Below are 18,456 nucleotides of genomic sequence, written 5' to 3' on the forward strand. Positions count from 1 at the left end.
TTTGCACCTGCAGCATCTTTTCCACATACCCAGCCCAGGCATATACCCGAGCACCCATTTCCTAAATCTACATCATCTGTGCCTGTTCTAGCTATTGTTATTTTAGCTGCCAGTAATTATGAGCTTTAGGTTTTTGACTCATTTGCTGAGCTGGATTCCCTCATGGAAGCTCTTGCTTGTCCTGGAACATTTTTCATTCCCCACACCCAGAGGGATCTATGTGCATGTTTCTGTTTTTATGCCACCCTCGCAAGGCTGGGTCTTTCCTAGTCAGCATAGACTGGTGTTTCTCACTCCAGGGGACATTCAGCAATGGAGGTGTTTTTGGTGTCACAATGGGGATGTGGGCACTACTGACATCTAAGGGTTAGTGATAAGGATGCTGCTAAACATCCTACAAGATACAGACAGCCCCTCACAACAAAGAATTTTCTGGTTCAAAATGTTACTGGTGGCAAGGTTTAGAATCTCTGTCATGGACTGAGAAGTAGCCTGAAAGTCACTTGTTTGGGCACATGCTTCCTACCACACTCTGAATCTAACAGTAGGGGAAGCAGGATAGGATATTGGTTAAATCTGTCACCAGGGGCCTGGGTTTGGGGGTGTTGGGAACTGAAATAGACCAGACCTATGTCATCATTCTGAGTTCACCATTGACCTGGGTTTAAATTCTGGAGCACCATTCATTAGCTGTATGACCTTCAGCGAAGTGTTACCCTTTCTGAGCCTCCGGTTTCCTCATCTGTAAAATAGGGCTAGCAATCCTTACTTCTTGGTTATACAAGGTTCTAAAGCTCCTCTCACCATGCCCAGCACAAACAAGGCATGCTATTCATTCATTAAGCAAAATTGTTGAGCTCCTACTATGTGCCAGTTGCTAATAAGTCCATCAGTGAACAGAACAGATAGATATCCTTGCCTTCCAGGAGCTTACCCTCTACTGGGAGGAAACAGACATGTCAGAAACCAGTAAATGACATCACACAGCACATGGTGAAAATAGAGGAAAATAAAGCAGGAGAAGGGGGATGGGCACTGGAAGGGACATAGCTGTTCTCCTCCCTCAACAGGCATCCTCTTCTTTGGGGTTTTTCTCCTAGCAGTAGTTACATGTTCCTTCCCCAGCTCCAATCCTCTCATCTAATTGCGCCCAGTTGTACTGAGGACTGGAAGAGGTGTAGGTCATGTTGTATGGTCTTAAATACTTGTCCATGGCTTGGGTCTGGTTGGCTATCAGCTGTCCCCAGGGCTGACCAGTGCCGACCACACACCTGACCAGCATTCTTTATTGTATTTTGGGGACTTTTCAGCATCCTTCCCCTTTCTAAGTGGAGTTAAAAATAAAACGTTTCTTTTAATCCAGCCCAAGCAAAAGGGTTAACCTGATTGGTCAAAGAGCCACTCAGTCATTATTCCTAAAAAATAAGTAAACGCATTCCCTCTCTATAACTAGATTTAAACTCTTAGAAGGCCCATATCACTGAAACCTCCCCCCAGTGCATGATTTGCATATAAGTAGCAGGCATATGGCCCTCTTGATAGAAAGAGATCAGGTTTGGGAGCAAAACAGATCCGGTTCTGAATCCTGCCTGAGCAAGTGCCTTAGCCTCCCCGAGCCTCAGTTTCTTCATCAGTAAAGTGGGAATAAACCCCCACCGTGTGGGTGGTTGTGAGGATCAGAGAATTCATCAGAAGTGCTAAGTGTGGGCAGGCACGTAAAGGCCCCTCTTTGATGTATGTGAACTTTGCCCGGTCCCTTCCCCCTTTGCTCCCAAGCCCACCACTCACTAAGGAAACACAAAACGAAGAATTCTTAATAATAGAGCTCACCTAGTATAGCTCACCTCTCTCTTCCCCGCCCCCCCCCCCCCAAACTACAACAGAAAAATATCTCCAGCTCTCTGGGAAATTTTTCAAGAAATACATAAAAATATGCTCAGTCATATTTTTCAAAAACATGAAACTGGAGTTAAGGTATACAGCTGACCCTTGAACAATGCAAGGGTTAGGGACACCGACACCCCCCACACTCTGCAGAGAGATGAAAATCCATATATAACTTTTGACTCCCCCAAAACTTAACTACTTAATAGCCTGCTGCTGACCAGAAGCCTTACCAATAACATAAACAGCCAATTAACACATCTTTTGTAGAAGTATTATATACAGTATTCTTACAATAATGTAAGCTGGTAAAAAGACAATGTTATTAAAATCATAAGGAAGATGGGTTGCCTGGGTGGCTCAGATGGTTAAGTGTCTGCCTTTGGCTCAGGTTATGATCTCAGGGTCCTGGGATCGAGTTCCACATTGGGCTCCCTGCTCCGCGGGAAGCCTCCTTCTCCCTCTGCCTGCTGCTCCCCGTGCTTGTGCTCTCTCTCTCTGACAAATAAATAAATAAAATCTTTAAAAAATACATTTAAAAATAAATAAATAAATAAAACCATAAGGAAGAGAAAATACATTTACAGTACTGTACCATATTTATTGAAAAAAAAATCTGCATGTAAGTGGACCCTCAAAATTCAAACCTATGTTGTTTAAGGATCAGCTGTAGTTGTTTTCCCTATTAGATTAATAATAATATCTTGTTGATAGAGTGTGGAAAAAGGTAATTCACATACCTTTCTGGGGACAATGAAGTTGAAACAGTGTCTGGAGGTCAATTTGGCAAATTTGGAAATGCATGTCAAATGCTAAAATGTAGATATTTCTTAGACCAAGGAATTCTACTTAAGGAATCTGCCTTATAAAAATAGCACAAATACATAAAGGATGTTCACTAAAGCACTTTTTGTAATAGCCAGACACTGGAAACGATTTTCATGTCCATCAGTGGGAGGTTGATTAAATCCATGTGGTCCATCTGGACCATGGGATACTAACTCTGCACTCATTAAAGAGAAAGAGTGATTTTGGGGTGATGGAAATGTTTTGGAACTACACAGAGGTGGTGTTTGCACAACATTGTGAATGTACTGAAGGCCACTGAATTGTTCACAAAAATGGTTAATTTAGGTTATGTGAAATTTACCCCCATAAATTATTTTTTTAGAATGAGTCTTATATGCAAATACGAAGAGACATATTGTTGAGTGAGAAGAGAAAACATTCTGTTTTCTGTGATCATTGGCAAATGCATTTAAAAGGTCTGGAAAGATCTAGAACAGACTTAATAGCAGTTACTTCTGGAAAGTAGACTTGGGGAAATGAGGGGATTTGTACTTAGTTTTATATACTTTTGTAATGTATGAAAATTTAAAGTTAGCATAAGTTACTTGAGAACTGGTGGTGAGGAGAGGGGAATTTTAAGTTGGTCAGGGGTTGAGTTGAAACTGTTACAAGGTGGGCGGTTGATTCTCTCGAGTGAAAGTGGAAAATGTCTTTCATTTTGAATCTTATTTTTGTGTTTTCCTCTCTTTCTACTCTTTAATTCCCACCCCGGCTGTAATCAGAACCGAAAACTGAGATCAGTGAGTAACCTGATGACTCACTTTGCTTGTTTTGACCTTTCCGTGCCTGTGGCTAATTGATTCTGAGTGCGGAGGATCTGCAAGCATTAGTCTGGTCACTGTTTATAAGGGCCTGTTTTCAAGAGATCACAAGGATTTGCGATATACCATTAATGAACCATGTATTTGGTGCAAGTTCTTTCTTGACCAGCATCGGGGGCTGGTCCAGTGATCATGAGCTCACTAATGAGCCCAGGGGCTCTTGGAAGGCTGTGCCAGCCTGAGGAACTCATGTTGCTACTTGTAAACAGCTAACTTCCTGCTTCAAGAAGGTTGTGATAATACCTTGAAGCCCCTTGGAAGTTTCTTTTTACATTTTTCATTTATTCATTTTTTCTTGAATTATAAAAAATTTATAAACAGGATAAAAAATCACCTATCATGTCATCGGGCAAAAACAATAGAATTTTCTGGTGTTCCTTTTATATCTTTGTTCTTGTGCTTTTTTTCATAACTAGAAACAGTATTCATATACAGATTTTAGTTCTGATTTTAACTTACATAGAAGGGATTTTTAGCTGTTAAAATGGTCTCAGAATTGTCTAATTGGCTAGGTAGTATACCATCAAGCAGATGAATTATAACTTACTTAACAATGCCCTTATGTTGAATAGCTCCCTTAAAATTCTTTTCTTTCTTAAATTTTATTGTTGAATCTCAAAATATTTGGAAGCTGCCTTAGACTGTCTCAGTGAGGCAACCTCATATGTCACATGCAAAATCAGTTCTTGCCCTCAGGAAGTTTATAGATCAGGGCAGGTGACCAGTAAGTGTAATAAAATGTGATCATTGCTATATCAGAGCTATGTCCAAATTGCTCTGGGAAAGTGGTCAAGGTTTCTTAGAGGAGGAGTTTGAGGTATATCCTGAGGACACTTAGGAGTTAGCCAGCTAGTAAATGAAAGAAAAGCATCCCAGGAAAAGAAGATTGCTTGAAGGAAGTACAAAGGGATGGCAAAGCATAATGCATTTAGGAAATGGCAGATTGCCTAGTAGGGCTGGAGAATAGAGGGCTCACGGGTGAGTGGCAGGAAGTGATTCTAGTTATATAGACTGTTGTCAGATTACAAGAGGCCTTCTATGCCAGACTGAGGAGCTGGAACTTCTGAAGGCCATGCACATGTGGCCACAGCCATGTCTTACTAAATAAGAATGTGGTTTTGAGCACACCAACACCTCAGTGCTTTGGCAAAGTTCCCAATAAGGGTGTTGAAATCTTCTAGGATGAAGGCTTAAAGATGATTCACTTAGCTTTCTTCTTGATCATTTGTGCTTGTCGTGAGAAGGCACTGTGATAGCATGTTTCAGCCCCAAGAGTGGACTTCAGGTAGTCAGAGCACCGCAAAGTCTACCAGAGGCTCTAGAAAAATAAGAAAATACCTCGAAGACAGGCATCATTTGCTGCCAAGATGGCATTTAATATACATATTAGTTGGTAGTTTTCAGATTGACAGAATCCCAACCGAAGCTAATATAAACAGAAGGGGGAATGTATTAACCCCTTAATTGAAGAGTGGCTCTTCCTGGCTTCATGTACAGTGGGATCCAAGGGTTTAAACAGTGTGGGTAACGCTTGCTCCCTCCCTCCATCAGTCCCTCTCCCTCTGTCCTTCATTCTGTGTGTCCCTTTATTCTCCTTGAAAGCAGATAGACTTATCTGCATGACTAGAGAGAGCTGCTGCAAGAAATTCCTGCTTATTTTGTCTCTTGGGTTCACAATACTAAAGGAATAAAGACCCTCCCACTCTTTCTCCCATGAACCACTTAGCACATTTCGGAGAAGCAGGTACCCGTCCCTGAGCCAGGGTGGAGGACTACTCTGACTGGTCAGGTCTGGGGCATCCCACCCAAACTGTGCGCCGAGTAGGATACCCAAGGATAGCGGCCTTCTGTTCCTTGATGGAGGAGGAGAGTGGGAGTACTAGCCAGATGTAAAGGACATCCACTGCTGTTAATCCTTGTTCTTCTGAAGGAGGGGGGTGTCCGCTGGAAAAAAATGTGGAGCCTTTGGCTTCTCTGAGAGCTGCCTTTGTGTATGTTTCTGTGCCGTGTCCGGGTCTTACGGAACGGATACTCCCAGTACATGTGTGAACGCAGCCCCTTTGCCCAATTTCCCTTAGCACGTAGGCTCAAGAAAACACCCCACTTCCCAAAAGGCCTTGTGGCATTGTCCTCTCTTTTTTGTGAATATCTGATTTATATTCTGTCAGTGACAGGAAGCTGCTCTAACAATCCACCCAAGTCCTGCCATGGCCCCGTGATGGTTTGTTTTTCTCATTGTTTAGCGTTCCATCAGCTTCCGCAGCGAGAGCCGTCCTGACATCCTCGCCCCCCGACCCTGGTCCAGAAATGCTGCCCCCTCAAGCACGAAGCGGAGAGACAGCAAGCTGTGGAGTGAGACCTTCGATGTGTGCGTCAATCAGATGCTTCCGTCCAAGGAAATCAAACGTCAGGAGGTAGGCTCAGGACCCAGGAGTTGGCCCTGTGTCTGGAACGAAGTGCGCTATAGGCGAGAGCCAAACTGCGTCTACACCACAGGCTCCCAATCAGTTCTTCATTGCATTTGTAGGAGGACAAATGGGTGTCACGCCTTGTAAGGAACTGAGAACCCAGCATCCAGCTGGGTGGGTGGCCCCTGCTTTAAAAAGAAACTGATGCGAAAATCTGAATTTACAAAGAAAATGAATCAGGAAGTGTCTATTTAGGATCCCAGAGCTCTCAAAAATAATCACTTGAGTTATATTTTGATAGCAACTTCTAGAATATTTTAAAATGCTCAGTTTATGAAACTTTGATTCGGTTTTGTGGAGAACTTATCTAGGGAATGCAGTTCATTTCATGACCTGTAAGTTTTCTGTATCAATAGCTCTAAAGGACTATGGTCATCTTACCCTTTATAGAAAGCTTGTCAAGTGCCAGGCTGTGCCCAAAGCACATCCAGTGCATCATCTAGTGAAACCCTTGGAACCCTCCATTTTTGTGGAAAACCCGACATTGGCAAAAGGCATACTTGAAAGCTTTCTAGGTTTGGCCTCAGCAATTCCTTTCTAGGAATCTGTCTGCCTTCTTATACACAGATGAAAAGATATATATGTAAGGTTATTCATATGTTTATAATAGTGCTGAAAAGAACCTGAACATCTATTGTCAGGGATTGGCTAACTAATTAATATCTACAAGATATACATGGACTACAATGTAGCTGTAACAAGAAGTGCTGGTATGCATGTATGGCTAAGTGGATAAGGCAAGGCACAAAATAGGATATATTATGTCCTTTTACCATCTATGTGAAAGCACAAGGAAAAATGAATATATGTGTGTAGGTGCACATTTTTGCTTTGTAGAATTATAAAATATTTCTGGAAGGATTCCCAGGGAACTGGTAACATTGTTGCCTTCTGGGTGGGAACTGGGTGGCTGGATAGACGTAAGAAGGAAAGTTTTCACCATATACCCCTTTGTGCACTATAAATTTTGAACTGTGTTAATGTATTACCTATTTAAAAGAAATAAGAAAGCATTTTAAAATAATACATGCACTGAAAAAAATCTGTGAAGAAATATGAAGAAACCCTAACAATAGTTAACAAGATGGTATTATGGGTACATTAAAATTTTCCACTTTCCACTTTTTTATGTTTTCCCAAGTGTTAACAGTATGCCTATATAACTTGTACGATCTGATAGTGGGAAGGAAAGAAGGATTGATTCTGCAGATTGGGAGATTTATATTAAGGTACGGTGAATACAAGTTCGCCCAGAGCTGCGATTTGAACCCAGGTCCTGTCCTACTCCAGAGCCCATGGTCTTCATGGTGACACTGTGCTGTCCCACAACAGACATCTGACGGTGGTGTTTCCCAGTATGGGGTTCTGTGGTTTTCCTCTCCTGGGAACCACATTTGGTCAGTGGGACCACATTTGGTAGTCAGACCATCACACCTATGTAAGTAAGCTCTAGTAAAACAGATGTACAAGGAAATCTGAGGAAGGTCTAAGTAAAGTCTAGTTAATTGTATTGTGACAACCCATTTCCTGGTTTTGATGATGCTCTGTAGTTACGGAAGACATCACCATTGGGGGAAGCTGAGTAGTGGAGGCACAGGACCTCACTGTACTATGTTTACAACTTCTCCTGTGAGTCTGGTTCAACAAAGCAGAATACCAGGAGGGCATGATGTGGCTTTACTGGGCCTTGGGAGGGGTCACCATGCATGGCCTCCAGCACAGTATTCTGCCTTCTCCTGCTTTATCTGAGAGCAAACTCCTTGTCTTATACTCCATCCACCCTAGAGATGGAGGGTGCTCTCCAGGCTTGCTCACTTCTTCCCTTTAGTCTGAAAGAAATGTAGGAGTCCCCAAACTATCACTCCTGTTAAAGGACTAAACATAGAGTCCTTTAACAATGTTTGCCAACAGTTTAGACTCCCAGATGAGTGAAAGAGTATTCTGCACATCATAGCTCTGAAATTATGATGGCTTAATAGAGCCAAATTAGAAATGGTCCATTTACACACTCTTGCTCACAGCTGGCTCCTATAATTTTATTTATTGTACCGTGTAGGGCTGAGAAGTAATTTAGACTGAATTAACTTCACCAGACATTTAGAGTGATAAAATATTGGATTCTTCCTACAATTCCAGCCTCAAGACAAATGGCTGATAAGAATAAAGCTTTCTGCTGAGATTCACCTTCTGTTGAGTAGAACAAAGACAAATTGTGATGGTCCAGTTCATAATACTGCCATGCCCATCACTGAGAACAGACCTGTTTATGATGGTTGCTGCACACATGAGAGACGCAGAATCCAACTGTCATTATTTTACCTAAAATAGTTCCCTCTTGTCTGGCTGCACCCAAGTTCTGTAATGTGAAAGATGACTTACTGGGTTGGAAACATATGTGGAACCCCTTTCTTCCACAAATGGGTTTTTATTTTTTTTTTATTTTTTATTTTTTTTTTATTTATTTATATAGAAGTTTTGCAAAATTCTTCCTTTATAGGTTTTAGCTACTTAGATGCATTTGCTGCAGGTTAATTTAACTTTTTAAGGAATCCTTTAAAAATGTTTAAGAAATGGGTAGATCTGGGGCTTTGAGCAACAGAACCAGCACTGTTTGAATTTGGTCTCATAAATGGAGTGTTCAGTGAATGTGTTTTGTCTTTGCTTGCAGGCAATCTTTGAGCTTTCCCAAGGGGAAGAAGACTTGATAGAGGACTTGAAATTGGCAAAAAAGGTAAATTTGAATCCAGTAGTCATTTGGGCCACCTCCTTTTTTTTTTTTTTTTCCCTCTTATGAGTAATTTCACAATTCTAAGATTGTGCTTTAGGAGCACTCTTTTTATGACTAAGACAGATCATCAACAATTGAGAAGAATCTGCACAAACCAAGTAGTGGGGAAAATGGCTCAAAACAAGAAGGTTCTCTGCATCTGGTGCCTGTAGGGTTTCTCCTGTGCATGTCTCTAATGCACCTCAAAGAATATTTGAGTTTAATCAGGAAGTGTTCGTAGAGGCCTGACTTTCCATATATTTCATTGTCTCTCATGGCGGAGCTCCTTACCCTTGGGAGCAAGCATGCAGATGTCTGAAACTGGAACGATGTCTTAGAAATAAAGCCACTTGAATCACCTAAGTAGAGAAAGTGGTTAAGTGAGGCAGTTGGATACTATCATGTGAATTAGGGTCTTTTATATAGAAACTTGTGTTTTAATCACATTGTGTGTGGGTAGGGAGAGGAAACCCAAGCCTTGTAGCCTGTATTGTCTGGACAACAAACTTTCCTCAAAACCTTTCCATTCCAGTGACGCCCCCACCCCCCGAAGGCTGAAATCCAGACTCCTTCATCTGATATTCCCAGCCCCCTTTAAAGAATCACAGGGTTGGAAAGATGCCTCCCTTCTTTTAAGTCCTTAGTCCAGATTCCTGCTAATATGAAGTCCCGTCTGTAGCATTCCCAGGAGATGGCCATCCACACTTCGCTTGGACACAGCCAAGAAACTGAGTTTTTAGGCAGGGCTGGAGGAGGAGGAAGACAGAGATGACAAAGAAGGCATTTAACTCTGTTTCAAGATTTCCCGAAGCTAAGCACCTTAAGGATGTTTTACTGCCGTCCTTTTGCTTATGGTGGTTCTACCTTCTTGGAAACCCTTCCTTCCCTTTCAACCATCCATATCCAGCCATCCTCCAGGAACTAGCTCAAATCTCAATTCATTCCTCACCAGTATTTACTGCCTCCTTCTCCATGCCAGGCAGCTCTTAAATCTCCCTTGACTACTCCAGCTTTAATTCTCTCACCCTCTAAGCAGTTATAGTTTGATCAGCTTTTGCTGCTATGGGACATCTCTCCTGTTTTTAGTCTTGAGCTTTTAAAAACATATGTCTAATTATCCACGTGTTTTTCTTACCTCCCAATTAGCTTTATAAATCTTCTTGGAAGCAGGACTGTGCCATCTGAGTTTTTGCACTCTGTTACAGTGACCTGGGTATGATTGTGCGTTCTTGTTTAGTTATCATTAATAAGAGATGATAAGATTGACAGAGATTTTGGTCTTTTGGCTTCAGAGCAGTCATAAAGGATGCCATCACTTTTCTTTTCTTTTCTGTTTTTAAATTTTATTTTATTATGTTATGTTAGTCACCATACATCATTAGTTTTTGATGTAGTGATCCATGATTCATTGTTTTCGTATAACACCCAGTGCTCCATTCAATACGTGTCCTCTTCAATACCCATCACCAGGCTAACCCATCCCCCCACCCCCCTCCCCTCTAAAACCCTCAGTTTGTTTCTCGGAGTCTATAGTCTCTCATGGTTTGTCTCCCCCTCCAATTTCCCCCCCTTCATTTTTCCCTTCCTTCTCTTAATGGCCTCTTCTTTCTTTCTTTGCTTAGTTTAAATAGGGACTAATTGAAAAAGAACCTGCTAGTAACTAATTCTGTATAAATTAGCAGCTTTTCAAGCTGCAAGGTCTTCAATAACGTTAAATTTTAAAACATTATACAAATCAGATCGGCTCTGTACTTAGGGTTTGTGCCCTTGCCCAGATGTATGATATACTAGAATAAAAAAGCTTTTTTAAAATCTGCTTTGGTTTATCAATAACCACAGATGGCTCAAGGCAATGCTGGATTCTCATCTGCTCTGGCCACACCGATCTGCTGTCTCCGCAGCATTTTGGAAGAAGTTGTTGGGGAGGGCCAAATATTTTGTTATTATGTGGGGTCTCACAGACACCGACGCCATTTACATTAACCACTAGCTTCCTCTGATTTTAAATGTTTGCTTCTATCTCTTGCCCTTCTTGTGCAGGCCTATCATGACCCCATGCTGAAACTCTCCATAATGACAGAACAAGAGTTGAATCAAATTTTTGGAACACTGGACTCTCTCATTCCTCTACACGAAGGTATAATTTTGCTCCCAGAATGAGTCATGACTTGTAGCCTTAATTGAGTCGTCTCACAAGTCATGATTATGTAATAATGTGATTAACCCAGAATCTACTTCCAGTCTTGTTCATATTTGAATGCCTAACAAAATAAGCATTCTGTTTTGTTTTGTTGTTGTTATTTTTTTAACCAGAGCTCCTTAGTCAACTTCGAGATGCTCGGAAGCCTGATGGCTCCACCGAACATGTCGGTCACATCCTCGTGGGCTGGGTAAGAAAAGTTCTCTAGTCTTGATTGAGCATAAATTTCAATAACAGAGATAGAGTTTCATTTTAGCTAGACTTTTTGTATTGGCACATATTAGTTTTACATCATAAATGGCAAATTCCTAGCAAAATTTATCATATTTAGGCTTTATCTCTTCAACCCATGGAAACAGGTTTTTTTTCTTAATACAAATTTGCAGCATTTAAAGATAACATGGCCTTTTTGCAATAAAATAAGGCCCACATGAAATGGTTACTAGTTTTACATCAAATAAGGTAAAACTAGTTAATATTCAATTGAGGCCAATTACTACTAATACAATTATTATCATTTCTATTCCAGTAAATATTCACAGACATATTCTTATCCATCACCAAAAAAAAGGCACTTTCATTCAGCCTCCAAAAAAAACCTCTCATGGTCAAATGTAGTTTCATACACAAGGTAATACTAAATGTTGTTAATGTTTAGCATATATCTGATTTTGAGTAACTTCATAGGAAGGCTTGGTGTCATGTTGACCTTCATCCCAAATAACCCATCCCCTTTCCTAATTAAACAAAGAAATCAGCTGTGACCTTAGATTAGGGGTTCTAAATTTATGGTCTTAGGGCTGAATTTGGGTTTTGTTGGGTGCATAATGTGGTCGTTCATTTGCTTAGTGTACCTTAGACCAGGCATGCACTTTCTATTTTGCCACAGTCCCCACCATTCCCTATTACCATACCTCTGTTGCCTTTGAGTCCTTGAGTGTACCATCCCAGCTCCAGGTGGTTTTCATTTGTCATGAAGCAGGTAATAAAAGCAGATTACTTTGATGACTTCTTCGAGGCAAGATTAGATCTCTCATCTCTCTGATCCACACAGTCTTCCAGAAAAATAGGCAGGAATTGCTACAGCAGCCAGCATTAGAGTCATCCCACTGTTTGGGGAATGTTGTGAAGGTTATAAATCCTACTGTCACCATGTGAGTTCTCTTGATCCAGTTACACTTGTAGTTATATTTTAACCTTCCTAGGCCTTCCGGTTCCTGTGTTTTGATGTTGATCCCTTATCCTAACTTCTGCTTCTCAATTACTGCCTTGATTAAGAAAGTTTGAGGGTTTCATGACTTAGATAGCTTTAGTTCAGAAGTCACTGTTAGCATGGAGGCCAAAATACCCCAAGGGCATCTGAAAGGCAAGCAATGTTCTAAGATGAATAATTTAGAAAATGTGCCTTAATATTTCAGGAGAGCTCATTCATCTTATATTTTTGACTTACTATAAGACGTGGTAGGTGCTTTAACTTCTTTAGCCTTCAAAGAAATTTCTCTAAAGAGAGCCAGCCAGCTGGAGACAGAGAAGGTGTAATGAGAAGAGAGATTCTGCCTCAATATTTCTTAAACTTCCTGAGTCTGTGGGCTGCTCTGATGGGCATGGGGGGGGCCAGTGAGGCCACACTCCAGAATTAGCACGATGCTGCTGTCTTTGACGAGATGGCGATATACAACGACATGGTTTCCATAGGCATCATATACAGACTGTCAGTTCACACCAGAAGCAGAAGTGGTTTTGCCTTGCTATTAATTTGCCTTGTTATTAATTTTTTTTCTGAAATAAGTGTTTGCCACTCTTACTAGGAAATTGGTTTGATCTGGGGTGGCTTTTGCAGGCCTTTTCTGTACCTACTCAAAGGAAATGTGACCACTTCCACTGCTCTCTGAACCCTTCAGACATCAAATGGGGACTTACAGCTTGAAGAGCAGCCTAACATTAAACAACTGGCCCATTGTGACCAGACCTCATGAGAAACGGCCCTTATTTATCAGGCCCGACGAGCTGTTAAATGTTTTCCCACTTTTAACTGCAGATGTGTCCCTGCGAGTGGGAACTGTAAACCAAGGGGTACATCTGTTTGAGTTCTGGTCTTTTTAACGGAACAAAATAAACATCTGAGGGGACTTTGAATGAGAAAAGTCAGAGCCCATTCGACCCATGAAAAATTGATTTATTCGCCATCCCCACTCCCAACTTCCCCCCTCCCCCGGGGAAAAAAGGTGGGAAAAAAAAAAACAAAAACCCTTTTAAACAAGTGAGCCTCCCAAATGGGACAGGCCTGGCCAGTCCTTTTGACCTTAGAATGAATCAATTACTTGTACTTTGAAGGCCTGAAGCAGAGTGGTGGTTTCCTCAGGGAGCAACCCTGGCCACTGAGGATCCATCTCCCGCACCGGTGTAGGCCTGATCCCATACATTTCCCCTCTTGGACAGAAACAGCTTCCCAAGCGACTTATCTTCATGCTAACGTTTTTTCCGTAATAAATTTGTATAATTTAATTTATATAATTTAATAAATTTGAATAATTTACAAGCTCTCCAAGGCAGCAAGTTCTCATGTTAATTTGGGTTCTAATTAAATTTTAATTCTATAGAGAGAGGCAGGGTACATGGAAGCAAAAAAAATGGGTTTGTTCTGCTGCTTTTCACAAGGTTAGGGAGATAGAAAGAATTTCTAAAGAAAGTGAAAGAGTTTCCTTTATAAATTCTTGATGGTCTATTTAAAGAGCTGTCGAGGAGTTCAGAGCTTTGGGGAGAAGGGTGGGGGAAGAACATGCTGCAGACTGGTTTTGTCTCTAGCTGAACAAGTAGTTTTGCTTCTCTAAACCACAATTTCTTCAATAAAAATATCCTAGGGATAAATAACAACAAAAAATAATTTTTTACTAATTATACTTTTGCTTTAATAGCTGGTACTTACAGATTCTTACCCAGAAGCCAAGCTCTTTTTTTGTCTGCCTTATCTCATTAGAAGATAGGAGGACAATAGTATATGCATTCTATAAGTGGGGAAACTGAGGCTCAGAAGGGTCACCTGACTAGTAACTATCCAGGTTAGGCTTTGAGCATGATTATCCCTGGTTCCAGAGTCTGTCCGCTTAACCACTGTATTATCACCTCTCACATTTTATGTAAGTGAATGTGTATGTATTTGGGAACCAGGATGTGTACATTCTTCCTTCCCTATCAAATCATCACTCACGGCCCTTTCTAGTCTGTGGGGTTGAACCAGATCGCCTTTCAGGTCATGCCCAGGAAATGAGCACCCTGTCAGGTGTGAACAGGACCAGAGCTGGTTCGGGTTGCCATGGCAGTGGGGGCGGCAGGATCAGAGAGTAATGGCCCATTGGACAATGAGCAGCAGTGTGGTCAGAGTTCCTCACTGGTTTACATCTGATAGTTACTGCTGATTTGTTTCTCCATAATGAAAACATTGGGCATTTCCAGGTCTTTTTAAAAGGCGAGGAAGTGGAAATGGAATTAAGAGGGCCTGAAGCTCTTTTTAATTAACTCTGAAAATCTAAATTACAAGCCACAATACCACCTCTGGGGTGTGTGTGTGTGTGTGTGTGTGTGTAAGTGTGTAAGTAGCAATTATCATTACTTTCAAATATAAGGTTGAGGAAAGAATTTCTGCAGCTCTTTTTAACACAAATAAAGGTTTGTGTTTTTTTTATGACACATAAGGAAGGTAGACCTTTCCAAAGAATGTTAAACTCGACAGTGAACTTAAACATTACTTCCTTGGTATCTTTTTTTGGTTTCAGTCACTGAGAAAATAATTTCAATAAGAGGTATAAAAGAAGCACCAGAACACTTACACTTTGACCCATTGTTCAGATGCTGCCACAGTTTATTTCTAAGCCATGTTCCCAGGCCATCAAATATTACCTAATCTGGAAACCATTAAACACTCATTTATTTGTTCATTCAGAATATAAACTTTGAATGTCTGTGGATGGTAAGCCCAATGCAAAGTTTGAGGATGCAGAAATTAAAGACCCTCTTGCCACTGTCTTGCTCTGAATCCCTCCACAGGGCAGGGGTTGTGGTAAATGTGGCTCCTTAGTGCAAGGGACAGAAGCAAACACAGCAGGGCCATTGGCTGCTTTTTATCGCCTCTGGTACCTTTCCGGAAGCTGACAGCCCATGCATTAGGATGCTGAGCCTTGGGTGCCACTAATAGGAAGGAGTGGAAAAGGGAGATGAACAGCCTTCTTACTGGGTCTCTGACTCTGTGTTTGCACAGTGTGACTGCAGGGAAATTAGTATTTTGCTGGAAGGAAGATAGTGAAGTTGAAGTGTTCCAAAGTCTTTAGGCTTAAATGTTCTTTGCATGGTGTTGTGATGTTAACCATGAGGTATAGACAAGAATCTAATCTAAAAGATTTTTCTAAATGCTTCCTGCATCTAATTTTTTTTATTATACTTTTGCTTTAACTTCGTGGAGTTCTTTATAATTGGCCCACCTTGGAACCAGGTAACCTTCAGCTAACAGAGTTGCTTGCACCAGGCCTTGCAAAGGGCTGGGCCATGAAGTCTGACTCCTTGCTTTCTTGTTATGCCACTAAGTCCTCCAGATGAGTTTCTTATGAATAATTTTTTTAAAAAGATTTTATTTATTTATTTGAGAGAGAGAATGAGAGACAGCACGAGAGGGAAGAGGGCAGAGGGAGAAGCAGACCCCCTGCCGAGCAGGGAGCCCGATGCAGGACTCGATCCCGGGACTCCAGGATCATGACCTGAGCCAAAGGCAGTCGCTTAACCAACTGAGCCACCCAGGCTCCCTCTTATGAATAATTTTAAAAGAAATCCCATTTGTTTGTTTTTAAAGATAGGAAGCTTTCCCCTCACCAGACACTTTTGGAAGTTCAGGAAAATTTTGAGTTGTATGCGTATGCAGTTTTTCTGGTTCTTTTGCTTCTAGCTTAGATTGGCAGGAACCCAAACAAATTATGTTGGGGTCTTAACAATCAAGAAACTAAACGTGCAACTAAGAAAATAACTTCGTGCAAGCAAGCCAAACCCTAAAAACTGTTCATTGCCTGCAATTTTGAAGATTGCACTAGTCTGTCTCCTCTAGTCATGCACATAAAGGAATGTTGGCCAGGCCTGGAGACCGGTTAGGTTTTGTTCAGTCTGCACAAGTGATACTCACTGGTAGCTTCAGAGCATAGTTAGCTCCACACTCCAACCCTGTTTTGATGTTCCTTTCCTAGCTGCCTTGTCTCAGCTCCTATGACAGCTACTGCAGCAATCAAGTCGCCGCCAAAGCTCTGCTGGACCACAAAAAACAAGACCACCGAGTCCAGGATTTCCTACAGCGATGTTTAGAATCCCCCTTTAGCCGCAAGCTAGATCTCTGGAATTTTCTTGATATTCCAAGGAGCCGTCTAGTGAAATACCCTCTGCTTCTTCGAGAAATCTTGAGGCACACACCAAATGATAATCCAGATCAGCAACACCTGGAAGAAGCTGTAAGTTCATCTGCTTCTTTCTGTCTTTACCTTGTTTTCTCCGTTGTGTCTAGATTGGGTGCGTGGGTGAATCGTGGGTGTCTGGGTACACGGGACCCAGGGGTCTTGGCTTCTAGGCTTGGTGCTGCCATCAGTCATGTTTTGATTTTGAAAGTGACTTCTCTCTCTGCCTCACTCTCCCAGCCTATAAAATGCAGTGTTTATGTGAAATACACCCAAAGGTCGCTTTGATTTCTAAAAGTTCTTGATTTTGTATAGGTGACTCTGTAATCTGTAATTACAATTCATACTAAACTATAATCTGTTACAACAGTTGCGAGGGTTAAGATCTCTGGAGATTTTAAATTGAATATCTTTGTTTAGTTAGCAAATCGGAGTTGCCTCTTACCTTAGCCCCTGAGCCCATTTTTGAAGTCGACACCCATTTCAGATCCAGCTCTCTTTGGCCTCTGGCTGCAGTGAGGGACCGACCTAGTCAAACCTCCTGCTCACCAGAAAATGTTCATTAAGTATGGAGAGAGAGAGAGATTCTTCCCTAGCAGCAGTAGAAGACCAGGAAAAGGGATCCATCTCATGAGAATATTGTGAACAGTGAGTGTACTGTCTGGAGAGCTTGGTTCTGATTGGGGTGCTCTGCGGGACAGGGCAGAGGTGATAGCAGGCCAGGAGGAGCCAGTGGCCTGAGCAAAGCTTTAGAGGAATGACAGGACAAAGAAATGCCTGGGGACTACCGTGGATCAGTCTGCCCACAGTTGAGGATACTCTGAGGAAGCTGCAGGAGAGAAGGCAGAAGATGGGAGTTCAGATCAGGTTCTAGAGGATTTTAAATAGATGTTTTTCCTTTGTTTGTTTGTTGTTTTCTAATTAGCTGGGATTCAGGGTTCAAATCCCAGCTCCATTGCTGACAAGCTGTGGAAGCTTGGACATGTTAGTCTCCTTGTCTGTAGGATAGGGGACAGCGGAGGAAGGGGCTAGGGACAGGGAGGCAAGCTGAGAGGCTGCTGCAGTGGTCCAGGCATGCAGTCATGGAAACCTGCTGAGGGAGGAGCCATGGAGATGGAGGCTTAGAGACCAGTTCAAAGGGCTCGTTCCCTGACTGCATCTGGAACAGAAAGAGGATATGCATAAGTGACTTGAAAATCAGAAGCCACGAAACCTATGAGCAAACCGTCTATCTCCTCCCAGAGAGGGGTTTAATAATAATTAGTAGTAATCACAACAATAATAATTCTAGCAATACCTGCTGACATTTCTTGAGTACCTAGTAAATCAGCTTTATGTAATCACTTTATAAGTTATATATCTCATTTAATCCTTATAATAATCTATGAGATAGCTGTCCTTGTTAGGGTTGGATAGCTGTCCATATTCCAGAAGAGGCTTGGAGGGCTTAAATAACTTGCCTGGGTCCGGAGCCAGCACGTGATGAGGTTGATGTCAAATCTCTCAGTGCGGACTGCAAATAACAGTATTTGTTATTTGCCTGTTCCACTATTTTATGATCCTGTACCACGGAGCTGAAAGCCTGGATGCTTCCCTGAGCCCCCATTGCCTGTAGAATTATAGAAAGCTGTCCGGCCCCCAGGCTTTGTGGAGAGGCCTCATGGCTACAGAGCTGGGCCAGGTGCCTCCTTGTAGGGATAGAGAAGATAGAGGAAAGATGCTCTTGACTGATTGCAAACACACACAGACCAGGTCCCCAGTCCAGCGCGGATAAAGGACACAGGCGCGGGGGAGGAGGCCCATCCCACTTCATCATGTCTGTTTTTCACTACCGGGAAGCATGCAGTAGAGTTGCCCCCTGTCCATATTTCATCCCAGCAAGTGTGTGGTCTGCAGGAATGAATACAACAGGGAGCTCGAGCTAGTCTAAATAATTACTTTTTTGAAGCACGTGAGCCTGCTCTGAGTTTTACGGTTAAGATTTCTTCTTTTTAATATGCGGCATGAGAGAAGAAGGCTCTGTTTCTAAAATTGCCCAGTG

At 41.9% G+C, this 18,456-nt stretch overlaps 1 protein-coding gene across 5 annotated transcripts in view; it reads left to right on the top strand.

Annotated features, from left to right (window-relative positions):
* The window catches only part of ARHGEF3 (Rho guanine nucleotide exchange factor 3), a 299,011-nt gene that overhangs the window by 267,354 nt on the left and 13,201 nt on the right, over positions 1-18,456 (top strand). For all 5 annotated transcript variants that reach the window (XM_045862139.3, XM_045862138.3, XM_045862137.3 and 2 more), the window contains 5 exons: positions 5,798-5,968; positions 8,691-8,753; positions 10,830-10,926; positions 11,103-11,179; positions 16,215-16,472. In XM_045862139.3, coding sequence (XP_045718095.1) covers positions 5,798-5,968; positions 8,691-8,753; positions 10,830-10,926; positions 11,103-11,179; positions 16,215-16,472 — 666 coding nt within the window. The remainder of the gene's footprint in view (positions 1-5,797; positions 5,969-8,690; positions 8,754-10,829; positions 10,927-11,102; positions 11,180-16,214; positions 16,473-18,456) is intronic.

Source organism: Mirounga angustirostris, unplaced genomic scaffold (genome assembly GCF_029215605.1).
Source record: "Mirounga angustirostris isolate CCGP_5_RB_7025 unplaced genomic scaffold, mMirAng1.0.hap1 SCAF_1, whole genome shotgun sequence".
NCBI classification, from domain to species: Eukaryota; Metazoa; Chordata; class Mammalia; order Carnivora; family Phocidae; genus Mirounga; species Mirounga angustirostris.